Source organism: Sinocyclocheilus grahami, unplaced genomic scaffold (genome assembly GCF_001515645.1).
Source record: "Sinocyclocheilus grahami isolate Dianchi unplaced genomic scaffold, SAMN03320097.WGS_v1.1 scaffold550.1, whole genome shotgun sequence".
NCBI lineage: Eukaryota > Metazoa > Chordata > Actinopteri > Cypriniformes > Cyprinidae > Sinocyclocheilus > Sinocyclocheilus grahami.
In genome coordinates this window covers 158,091-181,373 of record NW_015505729.1, presented here as the reverse complement: position 1 = coordinate 181,373, position 23,283 = coordinate 158,091, and the positions used below count along the sequence as shown (strand labels likewise).

Genomic DNA, 23,283 nt, shown 5'->3' with positions numbered 1-23,283 from the left:
TAACGTCAGAGCTTATCGATACTCCGGTCTTTCATAATTTAGCCCCGGGACCGATTAAATACCGGTGCACACATCTGAATATTTAGGTTGAACTGTTCTTGAACAGTGTTGTAAATACAACTTAACCACTGATTTCTAGTCGTGTTCTCTTTTGGAAGGCCAAACAAAGTAGTTTCGCTTTCACAACGAAACACACGGTGGGCTAGAGTGAGCGAGGCCGGAGGCCTAGAGTGAGTGGAGGGCAGCAGGCTAGAGTGAGCGTAGGCGGGCGGGCTTGAGAACGGCGCTGCCGGCGGATTCGACAAAGGAGTGTCCGGCGGGCTTGCGGCAACCACATGTGATGACCCCAGGCTGGACTCCGCTTCATCCATGGTGAAAGCCGATTCGGCGATCCACAGCGCGTAGTTGATGTATTTCCTCAGTGACCAGCACAGATCAGCTCCAGGCATGACGAAGCGGATATCATCCTTGTTTGGAAGGCCAAACAAAACACAACGAAACACACAGCACCTTCATGACATGGTGGCAGCAACAATACTACAGCGAGAATAAAAGTTATGCCTTCTTTCTTTGCGTGAACATTTGGGGCGGCGATATGCAAATCTTCCCACATCGTGACATAGACATGTGGGGGCATGTTAGAACGAGCCGTTTTAGGTAGGCGTGGTTGACTCTTAACTTTTATAAAGAATATCTTTAGATTTGAGACTTTAGTCTTTGCAACTTTACAGATCTTCTTTATGCACCAAGAGCTTGTAACACTCCAAAGAGAAAGGAAAAATTTTAATCGCGTCATATGACCCCTTTAAATGACATACCACAGGAAAATTGTTCGAAAGCAGCACTTCCACTGCAAATATTTCTGTTTAAATTAATATACAAATGTTGTAAATTCTGGGTAATAATTTCATGAAATTTCAGTGCTTAGCTTCATTATTCAGAGTGTCATATTTAATCTAAATGTGTATGTCAAATGTAAAACAGACTTTAAAATCATTCTGTTTGCTTCCTTATTTCGCTCACTCCAGTAAAAGAGTGCGTAAGCATGGTCTAGAGCAGGGATGGGCAACTGGCAGCCCGCAGTATCTTTTAGTATGGCTCGCTAGATCATGTTAGACTCGGGTAATCAATTTTAAAACATTTGAAAAGCAAGTCACGTAAAGATAGCTTTCAGTTTATGATGTTAATACTATCTCCAACCTGGAGAGGTCGCTAGTTTCCAGCTGCTCCCCTATTAATTTCAGCGTAGTAGGACGTGCACTCTAATGTAAACATTCACTAACCTCCAAGGATCTCCACAGCCCTGAAAGACAGCGGAGACCAGGACAACTAGATGAGCCCCAGATACAGATCCCCTGTAAAGACCTTGTCTCAGACGACCACCGGGACAAGACCACAGGAACCAGATGAGTCCTCTGCACAATGTGACATTGCTGCAGCCTAAAATTGAATTGCTGGTTTTGTCTGGTCAGAGGAGAACTGGCCCCCCGACTGAGCCTGGTTTCTCCCAAGGTTTTTTCTTCATTCTGTCACCGATGGAGTTTTGGTTCCTTGCCGATGTCGCCTCTGGCTTGCTTAGTTGGGGACACTTCATTTCTAGCGATATCGTTGACTTGATTGCAAATGATTGCAAAGATACTATTTAAACTGAACTGAGCTGGATGATGACATCACTGAATTCAATGATGAACTGTCTTTAACTGAAAAATGAGTGTTTACGATTGTCATTTTGCATTATTGACACACGATTTTCCTAATTAATGCTGTTCAGTTGCTTTGACACAATCTGTATTGTTAAAAGCGCTATATAAATAAAGGTGACGACTTGACTTAAGTGTCAATTTTTCGAAATTGAGATTTATACATCAACTGAAAGCTGCATAAATAAGCGTTCCATTAATGTATGGTTTGTTAGGATCTGACAATATTTGGCCGAGATACAACTACTTGAAAATCTGGAATCTGAGGGTGCAAAAAAATCTAAATATTGAGAAAATCGCATTTACAGTTGACTTTAAAGTAATCGGCGTATGGCATCAAAGTAACGCGAGAGCGATTCAAAAGCTTGAAGAGTCCTCTGCTCTCCAATCGCTCTCGCGGTACTTTGATGTCATACGCCGATCGGTCTACGCAGCGCCGATGCATCTCAAACGAGCCTAATGTTTTGATGGTGCCTGGACGCAACAGACAGAGTGCGTATGCGGGATGCGGGAGAATAAAATGATTCGCGGGACTCCCGCGAAATAGAAATATCCAGCTATTATAAGCGTTTTTGGACTTGTCTTTTCCACTTAATTTAACACTTTAGAAAGTTAATAAAGTAGGAAGTTGTAGTTTAGAGTCAGCGATATCTTTATCTTATCTTATTTGCAAAAGATTGGACATAATTTTGGTTTATTTTTTGTTTTTTTTGTTTTAAGATCAATATCTGGCAACACTGCATCGCCGGCACTTAAACTGAAAGCAATCAAAAAAGCCCATGAACAGGTTTCTGCTGACAGGATACGACATTCGGTAAGGGAAACGCAAAAATGATCATGATATTATCTGTCATAAATGTTATCAACGCTGTCAAAAACAGTAGCATTTAACACTAGTGCACAGATCTGTAGAACAAGTAGGTTACATATCTTTTTCCAAGTTCAAGGGGATACCCATATGTTTGGATTGTTTGGAAATCTGTATTTTATTTAAATCTCAATTTCAAATGTATAAAAAATTTCAAAGGTAAAATTCATAGTCAACAAAAGCGTTTTGCCAAATGCATGACACAAATATTTGCAATGGACTATGTTCTTATTAGCGTTTCCGCGGGTCCTTAAAACGTCTTCAGTTACATTGTTTACATTTCAGGCCATGCAAACTCTTAAATGGTACATAAAGTCTAAATTTTAAGAGGTCTTTGGGGAACGGAAAGACAAGAATTGCTATATGGATTAATATGACGATTAAACTTCAAAAGGCTACGATTTCACTGAATAAACTTGAGCGCTGCACGTCAGCTTTGTGTACTGCGGTTACTGGGGAAACCACTATATGCGCAGTTCCGAAAGTGAAACCTGCTGGCAGAGAACGAATTAACTTTTTCAATAAGCCCATCTGCTATTTTTGCTACATATTTTTAAATGTGAACCAGTGGATCGACAAAAAGCTAATGCATTATAAAAATCTAAACAATTAAGACACTAAGATATATTTATGTTATTTAATATAATAATGAACTGATAATAATTGTTTGAATTAATATAATAATTCATACTTTTGACTCATCCCTTTTCTTAAAAATGTTTTAAAGGCTGAAATGTGAAGTGCAGATCTTAAAAAGGTCTTTAAAGGTCTTAAATTTGATTTTAAAAATCCTGCAGATACCAGGTTATTTTATGCTACCATTTGGAATAACCTTTTTAACTGTCCTTTTAGGTTGTTTTGAATGCTCTCTAGGCTACTGATAAAAAAGGACCTCTGTATATTTGTTTGTTGCAAATTTACAGACAATGCAATTGAAATGTTTACATTGGCTAGTCAGGGTAATATTTCTGTCCACCGACAACACAGGTTTCCTTCTGAATTAGCATAACTGCACAAGTTTTATACTTAATAAAATCTTTAAAAACAAATTACATTAGTTATACTTTAATTTCCTTCAATAAAAAGGAAATTGAGTAAGACGGTGTAAAAGGTGTGTGGACGTGGATTAGTAATCTGGCCCCTTGGTATAAAGGAGAAAAAATGCTGGCCCTTGTCACTATCAAAGTTGCCCATCCCTGGTTTAGAGTGTCCGTACGGTGTGCACATATTTACGCCTAGTTTATTTTTTAAAAATCCCGATATGTGCGTGGAAAATTGCGTACGCACATTTCCATGCCCATTTTGTGCGTACGCAACCTTTATACATCAGGCCCCAGGTAACCAAAATTCTGAAGATCCAAAAAGCTCATAAAGACATTGCAAAACCAATCCATATGAACCAAGCAGTTTAATTCAGGTTTTATGAAGATATATTATTGCTTTATATGATGAACATATTTAATGTAGGCCTTTTATTTTATTAATTAATTGAAAATGGCTAGTTTGGTTACAGGTAGTGATATACAGAATGCATTTAGGAGTAGCCATAGGATATAGATATCTTCAAAACTAACAGATATTGACTAAAAGCACACAGAGAAGGGAATGTTAGCACTCAAATATGTTTAGAGTGGCAATCGTATTTAGCTTCAGTGTGGATGTAAACAGGTGCTGGTCTGAACGTAAAGTGACGAGTGACTGTAATGTGCTGCAAATGCAATCGTCAGAAATAATTTTTCTAGCATATGTTTCTAATGACATTGAGTTATGACTTACATAAGTTTATGCAGATAACTCAATGAAAATCCATTGGTTCTGCAATCAAGGTCTGCATGTTCCTCATTTTCCTTGCCAAATAATACAAGATCATTTTAGCCATTACATTGGTGGTTTGTATCTCACAAGCTGTTTTGTGTCATTGATGGCTTGTGAGAAAAATATATAAAAAATCACTGTTGAGAGGCTCCACAAAATAAGAAAAGTCTAAGCCATTACGTCATAAGCAGCAGACACACATATTGCATGCAGTCGTTTAAATGTTAATGATTTAGTTTGGGAAAAGAGCTATAGTGCTAGTGACTCAGACCCATTTTTATTCCCTTCGCTCAGCACTGGTGGGCTTGGTCGTTCTGAGCTGGAGAAGTTACAAAATATTTTATTGCATCAGATATGCTGGACTAAGCTCTCAAAAACGGTTCATTCCTCCCTATACATCTGTTTCTTTGTCTCTCTCTCCCTCCCTCTTCAGGTCTGTCTTTCTTTCTGTTTGTAGAGCTTATTGAACCAAATCTGACATTTGGTAAATACGGCAAGAATAAGCTTATGTTTCTTAGGCAGACAACTTTCTGTTTTCTTCTCAGCTTATGCGATTAATGCTCACTACAATAAAGAAGCTGTCCTACTGTGTCTGTCTTATCTGAGTTATTAACACTAATTCTGACAATCCCAAGACCTGAGCATTGGTACATCTAAGCTTAGGGCAGGTGGGTTGTTATTGAGCAAATCATACAGAGGGGAGACATATATCTACAAATGTTAATTTGTTTGTATGGCTCTTTTTCACGTGGATGATTACACACTAATTACTTTGAAACTGGTGTGTTTTATGTCTGTCTGTGTTTGTTTTGTTGATGTGTTGTTGGTTTACTTGCACAGTTTTAAATTGTTAGACTCCATGTGGTTGTGAAATATGCTTGTACATGAAATGTTTTTCTTTCCTCTTCTCTAGGTTAAAACTATAGTTTACTCCAAAATGAAGTTCTATCATTTACTCAACCTCTTGTTGTTTTAAACCTTTATGACTTTGTTTCTTCTGTAAAAACACAACAGAAGAAGTTATGAGGACTGTGATGGTCGCTAGTTGTAATTATAATGAATGGGGCCTAAAGCTTTCAAGCTTTGAAAAAGGACCTACTATCTGGTCTGTTCATCACAATACGTTATCGAATGGTTTCAGATTTCTTCGATTTTAGCGCATGAGTCACATGGACCACTTATATGGTGCTTTGTTGAAGTTTGAAAGCCTCGGTTCTTTGTAACTGCATGCTTTCCTTTAGTGTTCCACAGAGAAAGAGAGAAGAAAGCGAACTACACTCGATAAATCTTGTCTTCTCTTCAATATTACAGGTTTACTGGTCCAAACCTGCCATCACCCATCATCAGCAGCAAGAACTGGCTGAGACTCCACTTCACATCCGATGGAAACCACAAACTGAAAGGCTTCAGTGCTCAGTATCAAGGTAAGAGATGGGCTGTCGTGGGACTGGTGCCTTTTACTTGTGTCTATGTAACAGGACAGAAACAGCTCAGGGGTTCTGGTTGTCAAAAACATCTGGAAAATGACTTGAAGAGACTAGAGAAAGGGAAAGGAGAAAGCTAGATATGTGCCAGCCTTTATTTACAACACATTCTACACAGCATCCTCCTGACCTTTGCAAGTTTGTGATTCCTCATTTTAGTTTCTGTTTGTTTATTGAATGTAAAAACTAATATTGTGTAAAGAAAAGGTTGTGTGTGTGTGTGTGTGTGTGTGTATAGTGGGTACGGAAAGTATTCAGACCCCCTTAAATGTTTCACTCTTTGCTATTTTGCAGCCATTTGCTAAAATCATTTAAGTAATGTACACACAGCACCCCATATTGACAGAAAAACACAGAATTGTGGTGTAACGGTTCAAAAAATTCACGGTTCGGTTCGATACGATACAGTGGTGTCACGGTTCGGTACGTTTTCAATACAGCAAAAAGAAAGAAATGCCAGAGAAATTGAATCATGATTTTTTTACGGTGATTTGTTTTGTCCCATGTTTTGCAAACTGCTCACACAGGCGCTAATATAGCTGACCTAATACAAAACGTCGCTGAGGAATGGCAGTTTGCCACGAGAGACTTGGTGTTAGTGACCGACAACGCATCAAACATGGTTGTTGCTGCTCAGCTGGGGGGATTTGTGCATGTGCGATGTTAATGCTGTCAGTTTTCTATTTGTTACAGCAAATGCTGCTACTGGCACTTTTTGAATATTGCGCTTGCACACTGTTAATAAAGTAATAGTGTGAAATATCTTTTTTGCTTCACCCTTGAGTTCTGTGGTTGTTTAAAAAGTAGTAGAATTTTACATAGATGGTACAACATTGTGATGCATCGTTAATCGTAATCGAATTGTGAGATACCCATAGATTCCCACCCCTATAACATAGGCTGATTATTCCTATAGATTGAAAGAAAAGTGCTTCAGCCAGGATAAAGAATATGAAAAATGCTCAGAGTTGCTGCAGAAAACAAAAACAGAGCGAGCAACAACAGAAACGTGTTTCTGTAGACGGGCTCATTCTCTGCCAGCAGGAGGTGCTTATGGAGTGGTAGTAACAGTGGTTTCCCCGGTAATGGCTGTACCCAAAGCAGCGCTGCGCTCATGGACGCTGCTTTATCAGATAAAATGAAAATGCCATCGAAACTTTTCTGAAGACAATTGGTTCCCTTCAAAGACATTCATATAAAACACCTGCGCTGCGTTTTGATTTTGAAACGTGCAGCGCTCATGTTTATTTAACAAAGTCAAACGCCACAAATAAATCAATGTATGGGAAACACTGGCAATGTGTATCAAAATATTGGAAATGTGTTTAAAAATCATATCACCGTTATTGAAAAAAAATTATATTGCCATATATATTGATATTAAATTATTGTCCAGCCCTAGTTACTAGCCATATTGCAATGAACGATCTAGTTCAGCCTATGCCTGACTGGAGTAGTGTGTTTTTCTTTGGGGGCTGTTGCGTCGTTTGGGCTGCCTTGTTGAGTGCAGTGGCACTGAAAACATTATATTTCACACACTTTATTTTATTTTCCAGATGTAATAGGATTAGTCCAACGAATCATTCGGTTTGTAATCCGTACCGAACCGAAACCCTCGTACCGAACGGTTCAATGCGAATACATGTATATACTGGGCTGACAAATCATTGTTAGATAGAGCTGTAATGAAAAGGGTATAAAATACAAAGCGAATATATATATATATATATATATATATATATATATATATATATATATATATATATATTGTAATGTTCTGTTGTGCCCCTTTTAACAGCTAAAATTAGTATTATTATTATGTTTTCTGTCAGGATTTATTTTTATTCATTTGAACTTAATAAATCTTAAAAAAACATAAATATCTTGTACCGTTATAAATGCCTTTACGGTAAACCTTCAGACTTTTGGAAAAAACTATGCGTTAAAGCACATTTTTAAATCAGTTTTATAGAGTTTTCCCCCACAACCGATGCAGAAAACATGCAAAAAAGTGTTTGCTCTCAGTAGTTATCATGCGCCCTGCAGAGTTTTCCCCTGTCTGCAGTTAGAATTAAAGTCATATTATTTTAATCATCTTGGTTAAGTGTTAAGTCAGTTAAAGGTCATGAATACCCCCAACTCCTGACACATAGAGATACACACACACATCACACCAGCTGCGCTACTAGCGGCACTCTCATCACACTCAAGTTCAAAGGTCAGCACTCAGAGGAGATGAGCAGAGGAGCGGGATTAGTCAGCTCAGCTACGGGAAACAAAGACGGAATCTGCAGGAATTTTACCTCCTCCATAAGCAGATCAGAGCGATGGGATGGGATTACAGGACTGGAGTTTGATAAATAAATACTTTGAGTATCAGGAAGAGAGAAAGGGGTGCTAAGCTCTTAATTAGATTTCCCACTGACCTCTCTCCTTTTATTTTACCTCCCTTCCTCTTTCCAACCTTTAGTGAAATGATCTGGAATGAGTAACATCCAATGAGAAGACTGTTACGTAACAAACTACTTCACTTCCTCTCAATCTTTTTTCAAAATTAGGAATGGAGAGAGAGGGTAAAGCGATTTTTAAAGAAAGACATACTCAAATAGTCTTATAGAGCCAATAATAGTAAAATGTTGATCTGTAATACACTTTTTTTTGTACATTATCATCTGATTGTTCTGCAGATCTGGACATTGAGAGCCCTCATAAATAAATAAAAATAAATTAATAATTAAATAAAGTACATAAATAATATGTACATGCATAATGTACATATTTTTGTTTGACAGGCAAAGGTGAAAATACTTATTGCAACCTGTTTTAAAATCATTTATTTTGCCATTCAGTTGGCAAAAATAGAAAAAAAGAAATGACTCACTTCAAATATTATTTAATCATTACGTTTGTAATTTTAATTGACTTGTTGCTATTTGGTTTTTCTGAAACAGCTGATTGTGAATGGTACATATCTCCTTTACAAATGCTTACCCAAATGCTGATTTTCTTGTGCTGAAGCTTTGAGACAGTGTAGCAGAAAACAATGACTGTGTGTGTGCGTGTGTGTGTGTGTGTGTGTGTGTGTGTGTGTGCGTGACTGCGTGCGTGCGTACTAATGCGTGCTGGCATTATTTTGTCGCTTTTTCAACAAATATGCTGTGCTTTGTTCACACACAATAGGCTTTTTTTGCACAAGAATGTCAGCTTCTTTGAAAGACTGTAATTGTAATTACAATGCGGTTCATGATTTGTAATGCCTAGCAAGCATCTGGCCAGTGATTATAGTTTTTTCAGCTTTTTCTAATCCTTCCTGCTCTCAAATAAACATGTTATAATTATTTTGACTTCCAGTGAAGAAGATGACAGAACTGAAGTCCAGAGGGGTGAAGATGCTGCCAAGTAAAGACAACCACAGCAAGATATCAGTTTGTAAGTCAACCTTTCCATGTACATGAAGGACATTTTCCTAAATCAGCTTTACGTTTACATGCGTTGACTTGGCAGATGCTTTTATCCAAAGTGATTTACATTAGCCTACAAGGTATACTTTATCAGTTCATGCATCCCCTGGGAGTTGAACCAATGACCTTGGCATTGCTAGAATAATGATCTACTATTTGATATACAGGAATGCTATATCTCAGTTTATGATTAATTTTATGTAATGATAACAGTATGTACTACATTAATTTTGCTGAAAAAAAAAACATATTGGTTTCTAAATAAATTAATTAATAAAAATAAGCAGCACAGTTTACAAAATGTTTCTTACAAACCAAATCAGCATATTAGAATGATTTCTGAATTCAGTTTATTATAATTTTTATTTATTTTTTTGGTCATGTTACACTGAAGACTGGGGTAATGATGCTGAAAATTCAGCTTCACCATCACAGGAATGAATTGTATAATAAAATATATTAAAATAGAAAACAGTTATTTTAAATTGTAATATTTCACAATATTACTGTTTTACTGTTTTTTTTAAATACAGACGTGGTGAACATAAGAGATTTCTTTAAAAAATATAAAAAATATCTTACCAACCCTAAAATTTTGAACAGTAGTATATTTATTAGTGCTGTGTTTGGTTGACAGGAAGGTTGATTTAGGAATATGTCCCTTCTGTGTTATTCATATCAAGTAGGAGTGAACCGAAACAAAACATTCACAACTCTGAAATCTTAGTTGACCTTAAAATATATAACAATTTAAAGCCAAAACTTTCTTGCATTTTCCTGATGAATGTTCAGGATTTTTTAAGCTTTGTCAGCATGTAGATTCTATTGTCCACTCATTGGTGAAAGCAGTGGCACACTTGAAGCATGTCCTCACGCTTGGCACAAGCACACAACCTTGAACATTAACGTTATCTTTATTCTAAGCTCTGTCAATTGGAGACAAATGGAGCTATTTTTCTCCCTAAGGCCAGAGGGGAGGGAAAATAAGTTACCATTTCCATTGTTGGCAAACAGAGAGAGAAAAAGCTTATCGAGGACGGGTAATTGCATTGTGTGCTGAGAGGCTTCTTCAGCCTGCTTTCTTCTGTTATGCCGACTTTATTTACATTTCTATTACCTCTGCATCATTGTGAGAAAATGTCAGCCTGCCCATGTGAGCTTGTGCCCAATTGAGGGTGTCATCAGGGATCCCAGTACCATGACCGTGGCCGGCAGTGTCTCAACGGAAGCGCTGACAAGTTTGGCCTTTTGTCCCACATCAATATGCATGAGTGCCAGCACCCAGGCATGCCTCGGCCAATCAACATGTGTCACTTCAGGTTTTCCCTCTACTATCCTCTCCTGCCTCCTAGGTACCTATTGCAGAAAGCGAGGCTGTGACTATCCTCCTTGACCCCGCGTGTCATATCCACTTCCTGCGGGGCTGGATGAGCTTGTGTGTTTTGATGCCAGGGAAAATGTTGTGCTCGCTTGATGATGTCTGAAAATATCTTGCCATTCTTGGCAGGACTGATTGATTATTTCGTTCATTCAATAAACGTCCTGGGCAGGCTGTGTAGACATTCAAGTACATTTACAGATAGCCTAGCTCTCTTCACAAGGTAAATCCATGTTGATGTTCAAACCAACTGCCCAGCTGCAAGTGTGGTTCTGCTTTTATGCAGTAGGTCAGTAAACCAGATGGTAATCTTGAGTATCTTACATTTTAGGCAAAATATGGCCCTTTTTTTTCTCCTACCAACTAAAATAGAAGAAGATGCCCTTTAAGAACAGTGTGCTTTTATAGGTTTAGCAAGTACAGGATGATGATGCATCTTTCAGTATATTATTAAGGGATGTGTATATATTTATATATATATATATATATTTTTTTTTTTTTTTTTTTTACTTTTAAAAGAACAGCATGATTGTAAAACTCTAAATCAAATAATTATTATGTTCACTAAATGAGAATACTGCATGAATTTTGAAAATTATGTTAAATAATGATAAATCAGTTAACCCATTAAAATATGCACATCTGAATTACACTATATAATTATATGAATTATATATAGGCCTATATTGTGAATTCAAGGGATGTCACAATAGCAATGAACTATGAATTCATATTGAATTGTTCCACTCAATTGGCCTCAATTAGGTTATGGTGAATAATAAAAATTGTTTAAATGTAAATCTAAATCATATAATAAGTCCATGAATTATAATAAAATTAAATAACAAAAAATGTCAAATTGTAAAAGTAAATAATTTATTTAAATATAACTACAAACAAAATAAAACACTTGAAATTATGAAATATTCTTACTTACATGTTATTTGTCCATTAACCATCATCAGAGAACTATGAACATGCAAATGTGTTCTTCAATTATTGAAGTATTAACTCTATGTCTGTCACACTCCTGAGGAGCGGGGAGCGAGGAGACGTGGGAATAAACAAACAGACTTTAATAAGCTCAAAAAGCAAGAAACATAGGGAACGCAGGAGACTCAAAATTACATTAGACACCGGACACTCAACACAGGAAAACACTGGGCTAAATAACAGGAACTAAACGAGGTAATTACAGAGACACAGCTGAATCAAATGAACACAATCAACACTAGGAGAAACTGGGTCACGGGTAGCACATGGGGAGCAAAACACAAGACAGGAACACAGGGGCAGTCCATGGGCGTGTCATTACCTCCCCCTCCCTCATAACTTCCAACGGGGAGTGGGGTTGGGCGCTCTGGAGGCCTCTAGGGACAAGCTTACACGGAACGGAAGGCCTCCAGGGCGGTACCCGTTCCGGGACCCATGGTGGATCATGCAGTTCAGGGAGCCATGGCAGAGCGGGCAGTTCAAGGGGCCATGGCGGAGCGGGCAGCTCGGGGAGCCATGGCAGAGCAGGCAGACTAGGGAGCCATGGCGGAAACTGCAGCCCTCTCTGGGCGGTACGTGGGAACAGGGGCTTTCTTTGGGCTGGACTTGGGAACAGGAGCCCTCTCTGGGCTGAGTTTTGGAACCGAGTCTCTCTCTGGGCTGGATGTGGGAACAGAAGCCCTTTCTGGGCTGGATGTGGGAACAGGGGCCCTCTCTGGGCTGGGCATAGGAACCAGAGTCCTCTCTGGGCTGGACGTGGGAACAGAAGCCCTCTCTGGGCTGGACGTGGGAACAGGAGCCCTCTCTGGGCTAAACTCAGGAACTGGAGCCCTCCCTGGGTTCAATGTGGAAACAGCAGCCCTTTCTCGACTCGGGACTGGGGCTAGAGCCATGTCTTAACTCTGGTCAGGGGCTGGAGCCCACAGTCTTTTCCTCCGCATTCTCCTTTTTTGTGCAGAGGTGAAGGAGATAACTGCTTTCATCCTAGGGCTTGGGAGTGAATCGGCCAGCAGGCCTGACAATGGAGCGGCCAGCGGACTCGACGATGGAGCGGCCGGCGGGCTTGACGGAGGAGCGACCGGCGATCCTGGACTGAGACGGATCTTGGGACTGGAGTCAGGAAAAGGGAAGTCGAAAGGAGTGCGGTCCTGCCCGACTGGGACGTGGGGACATGGGGTCAGACCTCTGTCTACGGCCTCGGGGGTACCTCAGAGGTGACAGGTGGTCAGAACCCTTGGTTAGGTATGTGGGGGTTCCTGGCATGGGGTGAGCTGGTGAGACACGGTGTGTTCCAGAGGGGTCTGGATGAGGAGACTTTAAATTCTCCTTTATTTCTTCTACTTCGTAATCGGAACCATTAAATTAGAGGACAAGATTAATCAGCTCGATCAAGGGAAAATCACACGTGGGGAGATTGCAGTGGATTGTTCTTCATCCTGCCACAGCTGAAAACAGGCTCCGAGTGCGGCGTTGTGCCAGCTCACCCAGTTGGAGAGCTCGAGGAAATCCTCCACATACCTCTCCAAAGGCCGGCCACCCTGCCGGGGACACCACAGCCGATCCTCAGCCTCTGTCATCTTTGTATTCGGTCTGATGTTCTGTCACACTCCTGAGGAGCAGGGAGCGAGGAGATGAGGAGACGTGGGAATAAACTTAAATAGACTTTAATAAGCTCAAAAAGCAGGGAACATAGGCAATGCAGGAGACTCAAAATGGCATTAGACACCAGACACTCGACACACGAAAACACTGGGCTAAATAACAGGAACTAAACGAGGTAATTACAGAGACAAAACTGAATCAAATGAACACAATCAACACGAGGAGAAACTGGGTCACGGGGAGCACATGGGGAGCAAAACACAAGACAGGACCACAGAGGCAGTCCATGTGTGTAACAATGTCAAAGGTGTTCAACTGAAAAAAAATTGTTTGGGAAGCCCTGTTATACACTAAGTGTTTAACTTAAACTGTTCACTCAAAAACAATATTTGTCATCATATGAATAAACCTCATAAATGTTAAGTCAAGATGAATAAAAGTGTAAGTGTTTAATACATGTGTTGATATTTAATGACTTCCATGTTCAAGAGCAAAATTAAAAGTGGGGGTAGCATTATCCTGACCTGCTGTTGGATGGGGTACCCCAGTGAAAACCAACTTTTCCCCCCCCCCGTTTTGTCTTTTGCAGTATCACAGATGGGGGTGGCGCAAGGACACAACATGTGTCCAGACCCAGGAATCCCAGAGAGGGGCAAAAGAAAAGGCTCTGATTTCAGGTGAGAAATTAGTTTATGGATTACTTATTAAAATAGTCCACTGAGAGGACACGGGAGGAGAGAGGGAAGAGGAGTGCAGTTAATTTAGTGTTTGTAATGCCAGGATGATGAATAGCAAGAGATTCAGGAGGTGGGCACCTGTTTTATTTCTCATTGGCCTTTTAAGGGCTCAGGGAGGATATTTGATCAGCATAAACATGGGCTGTGGGCTCCCAAAGGTCACAACAAGAGGGGAAGGAGAGAGGAGAAAGAGTGAGAGACAGAGATGGAAAGAAAGAGAGGAATGTTATTCTCTACCTTATGCATTAAAACATCAACTTTACATTAATTGTACATTATATATATATATATATATATATATATATATATATATATATATATATATATATATATATATATATATATATATATATATTGATATTTGTGCTGTTGTTTTCCCACTAAAATTGTCACATTCTGGAAAATGATGTCATTAGGGATTTCTCTTTGGTTGAAGGGGTATTACCAAACAAATACATAAATAATAATAATAATAATGGGATATCCTGCCCAAAAATGTCAAAGAATTATCATTTTTGGGTGAAGTATCCCTTTAACAGAATAGAAAGATATTGAGGTTAGAGGAAAAACCTATAAATTGATTCAATTAAAACAATATTTCCAAGACACCATATTAAAGATAGAGGGGGAAATGAAGGAAAAAAAAGGAACCTGGAATATGTGAGAAGTTAAGAAATGGAAAAATGGCAACATGATCCTAAACTATATTAGTAAAATAATTTAAAATTCACCGCGGGAAAGAGCACGTGAAATGTGAACCATCATTTATGATAGAAAAAGAGAACAAGAGAGGGAAAGAGATTGAAAATGAGACAGAGGTCCGGACCTATTTAATTGAGTGGGGACAGAGCAATAGTAGTGTCATTTACAAGCACAGTGCTGCTACAGAGAGGCCTGCGGTGCAAGTTAGGCTGTCAGCATCCCCCCGCAGGGTGAATGGCAGCGCCCCAGAGGATTCTAACACAGACAAATGAGGACAATCCATTTTACACTCACTAGCACTCAGGGCAATCGCAGTGGGGAAGTGAAAGACAATCTAAACTTTTTCACTGAAATGTTCTTAGCTCCGGCTACCTGAGCACCCCTTCATCAGCGGCTAGGTAATAGAAGCTGCACAGCGATGCATCTGGAAGCGCACATCGCAGTTTCCCAAGGGCTGTCCATTACTAAGATCAGACAAGACCACTGCTGCTGGCTCGAGAGAGGGGTATTTATGCTGACATGCTATTTGATTTAGCCATGAACAGATACCAGCTCACATGTGAGAGGTTGGGAACTGCTTTGAAGGGCTTGAGTCATCTGACATTAGCATTTTGCACAGTTGGAAAAGAATCCAGGGAAATGATAGATGATGATGTTTTCCCCCTCGCTTTCTTTTTCAAAGGAGATGAATAGAATTATTTATGTAATGGAATTGAATCTGATTCATCAATCGCACCATTCTGCAGTCAGATATCTGCATACAATGACTGATAAACTGCATAATTGATCATTATCCCTGGCCACCAATCTTCTGTGCTAGTTTCATGTCTCTCATAGCACGCTGTGGTTGCATTCTTTCTCACAAAATGCAATAATTTCAACTAATATCAATATTTCATGTCCATGTATTTATTTATTTGCTAAGTAGCCGTGTGATAAGTAATGTGCAGCCGGCCAGTCATTATCGCAAAATAAACTTCCACATCGGGGGCCTGATTATTCTGTCAAGATTTATTTAGCTATAATGACTGACTGTATAGAATGTACATAATGTAGAATTTATAGATGGTATGGGTTGGTATTCTTGCAAAATAACAGTGTTTTCCTCTTGCAGGCGGGGTGCTACTGTGCACTTTTCTTGTGATGAAGGATACGAGCTTCAGGGGTCTAAAAGCATCACCTGCCTACGAGTTACGGACAGTTATGTTGGCTGGAGTGATGATCGGCCTATCTGCAGAGGTATGCCCCCCCCACCCCCCATCCCCCCCCAGATTTGACCTTTGTTCAAAAGTTATAAAGTCTCATGTCATATTTACAACAATCAAATTGATCACAGTAGATTTAAGCCCTTTTGTTTAACAAATGGTTGAATTATTTGAAATCTCAGTGTATCTCTGCAGAGTTAAAGGGCCTTGATTAATGACCTGACAATGAAGGAGGACAATGAGGGAAAAAAGCAAGAGATGAGAGAGAGGAAGTGGAGAGGATGACAACAGATCTCTAAAGCAGATTTCCTAAGGAGGAAGAGATGGTATAGCTCAGCCAGTAATCAGCTTATCTAGCCTTACCAGGCTCCGATTAATTACTTTATTGAGCCTTGCTTAATTTCTGACTTTGATTGGCTAGGACAGCCCCCAGGACTTCATTCCTGCAGCAACTGTCACATCCCCAGAGAGATGCTGTCCACCATACTGCCACCTTTGCCTTGCACCGTAAATTGAAGTGCGAGTCTGGCATTTAGTTGTGGTACCAACACCAAGCATCTTAACTACATGCAGCAAAGCCTGTCAGTGGTATGGTACCTGAAGAGAATAAGAATAAGATATGTATATATACGTATATATATATATATATGGTTGAGAACCGTGAGATATTGTGCTGGTATCGCTAAAGGAACGCCCTTTCACAATTTTGTATCACTCCGCTTGTTCTAGCCGGGTCTATGTTTTTTTTAATTATTCACTGAGCTAATGGTAGAGTACGTTACCATTTGGCCGCATTGTTTCTCTCTTATAACCTCATTATTTTTCACTAATAACCTAACTGAAGCAGCACATGCCCTTGATACGGATTCTAAAAGTGACTTATGTTTAACTGTCAACTTGAGCTTTGAATCCGTGGCGGAAGGAAGTAGTTCCACACAAAATAGGGTTTTATTAGGCACTCCTTTGTTTCTTGTTTATTTACACACATATTCCGTCGAACTGTTGTATAAACGCAATATCGCTCTCGTACTCGAGCAATACTGGCTCTATATCAGCGGCTGTGATTGCCTCGTGCATCTGGTCTAATCACAGCCATGCTGATATAGAGCCGGTATCGCTCTCGTACTCGAGTGATATTGCTCATATATATATATATATATAAACTTAATATTTATTAAATTATATTTAAGTTATATTTTAGTATATACATTCTGTACATTTTTATATAATGTAATAATTTTTATTGTTCAAAAATTGTTCAAAAGTTTGGTGTCAGTAAGATTTTTCGTTTGTTTTGGGAAGAAATAAATGCTTTTAATTGATCAAGGATGCATTAAAATTGCAAAATGCTGTTCTTTTGAACTTTCTATTAATCAAAGTTTCCTGAAAACATGTATCATGGTTTCCACAAAAATATTAAGAAGCTCAACTTTTCATCAATAACAACAAGAAATATTTCTTAAGAAGAAAAACAGCCTATTAGAAAGCTTTCTGAAGGATCATGTGACACTGAAGACTGGAGTAATGATGCTCAAAATTCAGCTTTACCATCACAGGAATAAATTACATATTAAATTGTATTACAATAGAAAATATTTATTTTAGATTGTGATAATATTTCGCAATATTACTGTTTTTACTTTATTTTTGATCAAATGAATGCAGTATTGAAGAGCATAAGAGACTTTTTTCAAAAAGAAATAAAGATATATATATATATATATATATAGTGGGCATCTGTATAATGATTATTATAAATGTTATTTTATTTAAAACAAAATGGCTTAAATGAACAAAAACAGACTTAACAATATTCACAGTATCTGTGTTTTGTTAGTGTGTGCTTACGTCTTACCCAAACAGAGATAAGAACTACTTGTGTTATGATAAAGTGTTTTTTTTTTAGGTAAGATGTCATATTTGAGTAATAACACTCCATTTTAATATACTATTTGGAACATTCAGGCTTACTGTAGCTCTACATCATCACGCTGACACGCATAAAGGGTTGGGTTATCTGCTCCCTTCTCCTTCATATCGATTAATTTCTCCTGAGTTGCTTGGCCAGCTGTGGACTATTAGTCTTTCATTAGAGTTACATATCTCCTCTCCAACACCAGCAGTGGCCTTTGCCACCGTGGACCCCTCAGGCTGGACAATCTTCAGGAGGAAGTTAGTTAGACAGCTTTGTGATGGATTGCACCAGTTGCCTTTGTTTTTGATTATTTAACGATCAGTTTTTGGCACATCACTGTGGGGTTGTGGAAAGAGAGAAAATGGAACTGGAATTGGGAAACTGTTGGAATCACCAGATAGACCAAGTTCTCTTATCAGCCCCATTACTCATGTGAAAAGGGTTGATATTTAGCTATTGCTCCCCAGAACCCATTTCTTCATCGCTTGCTCCTTTTCACCACTAATGTAGAGAATGATTATTTGTCTTGTTTCATTGATTTAACACTCTAAATGCCAGGCCATTATTCAAAACCGGTCCATTTTAATTGCATGCTCCAGGAAAATCTGAATCATAAGAATAATTAGTAATGGTGCCACAGAAAAAGCACTCATAAATCATTGTCGCTAAATAAATAAATACAAGCATAAAAAGTTCAATAATAATAATGTGTCCTTGAGGTTTTCTCTCTCTATGTGTAGAAATGTTCTTTCCGTGATTTGCAGGATTGTAAAGGATCTAGGACTTGCACAAGAAATCTATAAATACATTTGTGTCTTTTTTATTGGCTATTTAGAAATCAAATCAAGCTTCAAATCTTAATAGAACCTGAAATACACAATACATCATGAGCAGTGAGTTTTGTTTGTAGAAAATTGAAGTCTTAACGGCCATTTGATGCTGATTGTTGGTCCAGTGGCTTAAAGTAACTGTTTGGAATGAATCCTTGTCTTTTTTTTTCTTTTTTCTTTTTTAAAGTAAACTTCCCAGTATTTCATTAACTCTGCTATAGATTTTGAATCTGAAACCTGAAATGTGCATTGAGAAATCCAGGGTCTTGGAACTGTTAGCCTGAATCTAATTTGATAAAAATTCAGCCTGAATAAGGTGAACTTTAAATGAGTATCTTATTGCAGCACTGCCCTTACAACTTAAATAAACCTGGACTGTTTCACAGCTGAGCCCCTGCTAATAGATACCTTCTTCTAATAGCATGATTATTATGTTGGAGAGTATGTTGGTTCATTTTAGAGTTTGAGTTATAGTCCCTGCAGTGCCTTCAACATTCTCCTAACATCCTTGCGACCAAGTTCCTTCCGACCAAGTCTCAGAATGTTCGTTGTAGGTTTTATTTTTATAACCATAAACTAAAATTTCTAGAACATTACAGGGAGGTTATTTTACATGACAGCCTAAGAACTTATACAGAATGTGAACTAATGTTTTTTTTATATATGTATATATAACCATTAACTAACATTTCCAGAACTCCAGATTGTGTGTGTGTCAATCTAATAACGCCTTGAAATGTGATCTAATGGTTGTTATTATTATTTAAGTTTCCAGAATGTTGCAGTAAAGTATGTGTCACCACCAAATAAGAACTTCTACACAATGTTATCTAATGGCTATTTTTATTGATCACACTTTATTTTAAGGTCCAATTCTCACTATTAACAACAAGTTTTGCCTCAATCAACTCCTAATTACTGCATATTAATAGTTAGTAAGGTAGTTGGTAAGTTTATTGGGTATTGGGTAGGATTAACCCTTAATTGCATGAATGTTTCGCCAATTATTATTACATATTAGGGTCTTTAGCAACCCGGACCTATATATACAGCACGGATGGATCTCTAACTGCTGCAATAGCAAAAAAAAACTCTCAATCTCAAAAGAACAATTACAAAAGAATAAAATAAAGCATATTTCGTTACCTTTTGAAACTTAAAAGGGTTCAATTTGAGCAGATGATTTTACCATCACTGTCATCGTCAGAGGTTCCACAGTACATTCAGCATCTGCCTCATATTCACGATCTCAACCATATTGTCAAAACTATCGTTTTCAATGACTTCATATCCAATATTTTGATCACTGGCAGCTTATTCACCACATCCAGCATCAAATGACAGTGACATTTATATTTCATTGCGTATAGTAATTGCTCTGCAGTAAAGCCATTCAAACCACTTCAATTTTTGCTGATGATATTCATTTGTTTTATGCCTGCGGTAGTTATGAGTGAAACGTCACGTCATCATTATGTATCAAACAGTGCCACCTTGAGGAAAAAAGATGCATTGCACATATTGAGTCATCAGATATGTAAATATAGTTGCGCAGGAAAAAGTACTTACACATTTACATACCTCGGGTCTCTAGTGACCCTATACACTTTTTACAAAAAATTCATCAGAAAACTGGCATTTTTTTCTTCTTTATAATTAATAGATTGAGGAATACTAAGAAATTTGATGTCTAACTTAAAAAAATGAAGGAGAGAGAGGGTAGAGAATTATGTCCCGGGTCGCTAAAGATATAAAGGTATGCATTTAAGGGTTAAGGGATGTAGAATATGGTCATGCATGTAATGCTAATAAGCAATTAGTTAATAGTGAGTACTGGTCCCTAAACTTCTTTATTTACCTTTTTATTAGCTTTTATTTTTTTACAAGCATTTCAGAACAGTGCTAGGAGGTTTCTGTGTGATACCTAAATATGAATTTCTGCAGAATCTTATATAATGGTTAATTTTGTTGTATTTATTTTTTATGTATTTTATAACCATAAACTTTCTTTCTTTCTTTCTTTCTTTCTTTCTTTCTTTCTTTCTTTCTTTCTTTCTTTCTTTCTTTCTTTCTGTCATATTATAATCATACGTGCCTAGAATGTTAGTTAGGATGATCCCAGGAGTTTTCTCATTGAGAATTTTTTATACCCCAATAAGTATTATGATTGACAAAAATGCTACGGTATCAATGAATGTGTTATTAGCAAACCCCAAACCTTTAAAGCAGAAAGCTGCAGACAACACACATTATGTCGTGAAGGTGAAAATTGGGGTCAGCCAGCCCTGATGTTAATTAACTTTCCAAAGACTTTTGTTCTTTAATGTCAGCCCACCTTAAAGTGTTGAGGAAACTTTGTGAGTGTGTGTATGTGGCAGGGGAGGCCCTGAGGAGCTCACCTCAGACATTAGCTCATTAAAAGCTCCAGCTGGTCCCAGACCTGCAGAAACATTCATTTAGTGCGAACACGCTGGCTGTGCCCTCCCTTCTCATTAGACATCAAGTGCTTTCATTCAAGGAAGTATTTAAAGTCCTCCTGGAGGCCGCGAGAGAGTCGCTTTAAAAAGTCACAGAAAAGTCAAGCACCCAACAAGTCATTGGTAAGGTCATTGAACATTCAGGTCACACGCTGGTCCAATCAAAACCAACAACCCGTGATAGGTAACAATAATCAAGTGCGAAATATTGACTGCAGCCGAAGGCTAAGACTTTTTTTTTATTATTATTTAAGATTTTGTTATATTTCGTCTGCAGGCCCATAAGCCAATATCAACCTTTGAAAGTGGTATGGATAGGGTATAGTATGAGTGATATCTAGAAAAACAATTCTTGTGAGTCTGTCTGTTGGACTTAAGTGTTTGCAGTCCTCTTGCTTTTCTTTTTAGGTTTACTCTTCAGACTGATGTTGTGGTATCGAAATGCACTTCACTGTTTCTTGAGATATTTGATAAAGCATTTCAGATATTTTATTAAATAAATAAATACATTCCTTTGATACAAGTTACACAAAAACCTACAAAACCATTGTTTATGATGTGTCGGCTTTGTCACAGAAAATATTAAATAAATTGTTTGGGATTTATAGATAGTTTCCCTTGTTTCCCTTGTTTTACGTTTGTTCTATTCTGCTACTGCAGACAATGGATGTGTGATTAAATAGAAAATAATTATTTAATAATTTGTCGACATGTTGAATCTGACAATAAAGACAATATTTTTGATATTTAATAGATTTCAATAGATGGAGCTGCAAATCAGTGTGAAACAGCCTTGTGGTCTTGTTGTTAATTCTTAATTCGTTCAGTTGAATTATAGATTTGCAGTTATTATAAGTATTTGACATGTTAGATTTTTTTTGTATCTGGCAGCAAGAGAACGCAACAGAACACATTTAGCAAAAAACTCTATTGATAAATAGATAAATTTAAAAATGATAAATTATCCCCCCCCCCCCAATACCTTAGATCTTTCATAGATGAGATGTTGTTTCACTACATGATTTGCTCTTTAACATACTGTCTCCCTCTTCTTTCAGCTCCTATGTGTGGTGGTCAGCTCCGTGGCCCTAGTGGCATCATCACCTCCCCAAACTTTCCAGTACAATATGACAACAATGCTAACTGCACCTGGATCATCACAGCTTCGGACCCTTCCAAGGTAAATGCTTCTTTGCACGCTGCTGAAACATAGCTTCACACTTGAGTATCAGAACATGTCATTTGAAGTAAAACAATAATTAGGCCGAGGCAAAACCCATAGACGACTTTTGCCTTTTCTGTTCTGATTTAATGGGAAAATCTGATTTAAATATGGTAAAATGCACATTACCATTCAAAAGAGGGTCAGTACATTTTTTGAAAGAAGTCTCTTAAGCTTCCCAAGCCTGCATTTATTTGATCAAGTAATTCAGTAAAAACAGCAACATTGTGAAATATTATTATAATACTTTAACTCTTTTCTATTTTAATATTTTTAAAATGTAATTTACTTCTGTGATGGCAAAGCTGAATTTCAGCATCATAATTACAGTCTTCATTGTCACATGATCCTTCAGAAATCATTCTAATATTATGATTTAATGCTCAGTAATTGCTTATTATTATCAGTTAAATTCAGTTGAGCTGCTCTCTCTCTCTCTCGCTCTGTATATATATATATATATATATATTTGTGTGCAAACCCTGTGTCACGGCAGAGAAGAGTCAGGATCCAAGTGCGAGTGCAAAAAGGTAAGGTTTATTTGTAATCACAAACAACGGAGACAACAAAGATAATCCTCGGGTCCAGGTCCGAATCAGAGCTCCACAGAGAAATCCCTTCCTCCACTGCGTTTGACCAAACCAAGGAGAAGGCTGAAGATCTGTACCCTGACTGAGCGAGAACTGGAAACAGAGACTGACAAGGAGACAGGAACATGAGGATAACGAACCGACAAACACACATTGAACAGAGTGCCCTATATAGGACTCGTTAACGAGTTGCAGCTGGCGCGCTCTAATTGAGCGCCAGCTGCAAACACTAATGAATGACGTACGCACATACAACCACATGACAAGACACAGAAAGACCGTCCGGACCCATGAACCGTGACAG

The 23,283-nt window shown here is 38.1% G+C and overlaps 1 protein-coding gene across 1 annotated transcript in view; it reads left to right on the top strand.

The window, feature by feature from the left end:
- Positions 1-23,283, top strand: part of csmd2 (CUB and Sushi multiple domains 2) — a 294,566-nt gene that overhangs the window by 127,172 nt on the left and 144,111 nt on the right. Inside the window, exons 5-9 of the mRNA XM_016238904.1 lie at positions 5,695-5,807; positions 9,219-9,296; positions 13,891-13,978; positions 15,855-15,979; positions 22,226-22,347. Coding sequence (XP_016094390.1) covers positions 5,695-5,807; positions 9,219-9,296; positions 13,891-13,978; positions 15,855-15,979; positions 22,226-22,347 — 526 coding nt within the window. The remainder of the gene's footprint in view (positions 1-5,694; positions 5,808-9,218; positions 9,297-13,890; positions 13,979-15,854; positions 15,980-22,225; positions 22,348-23,283) is intronic.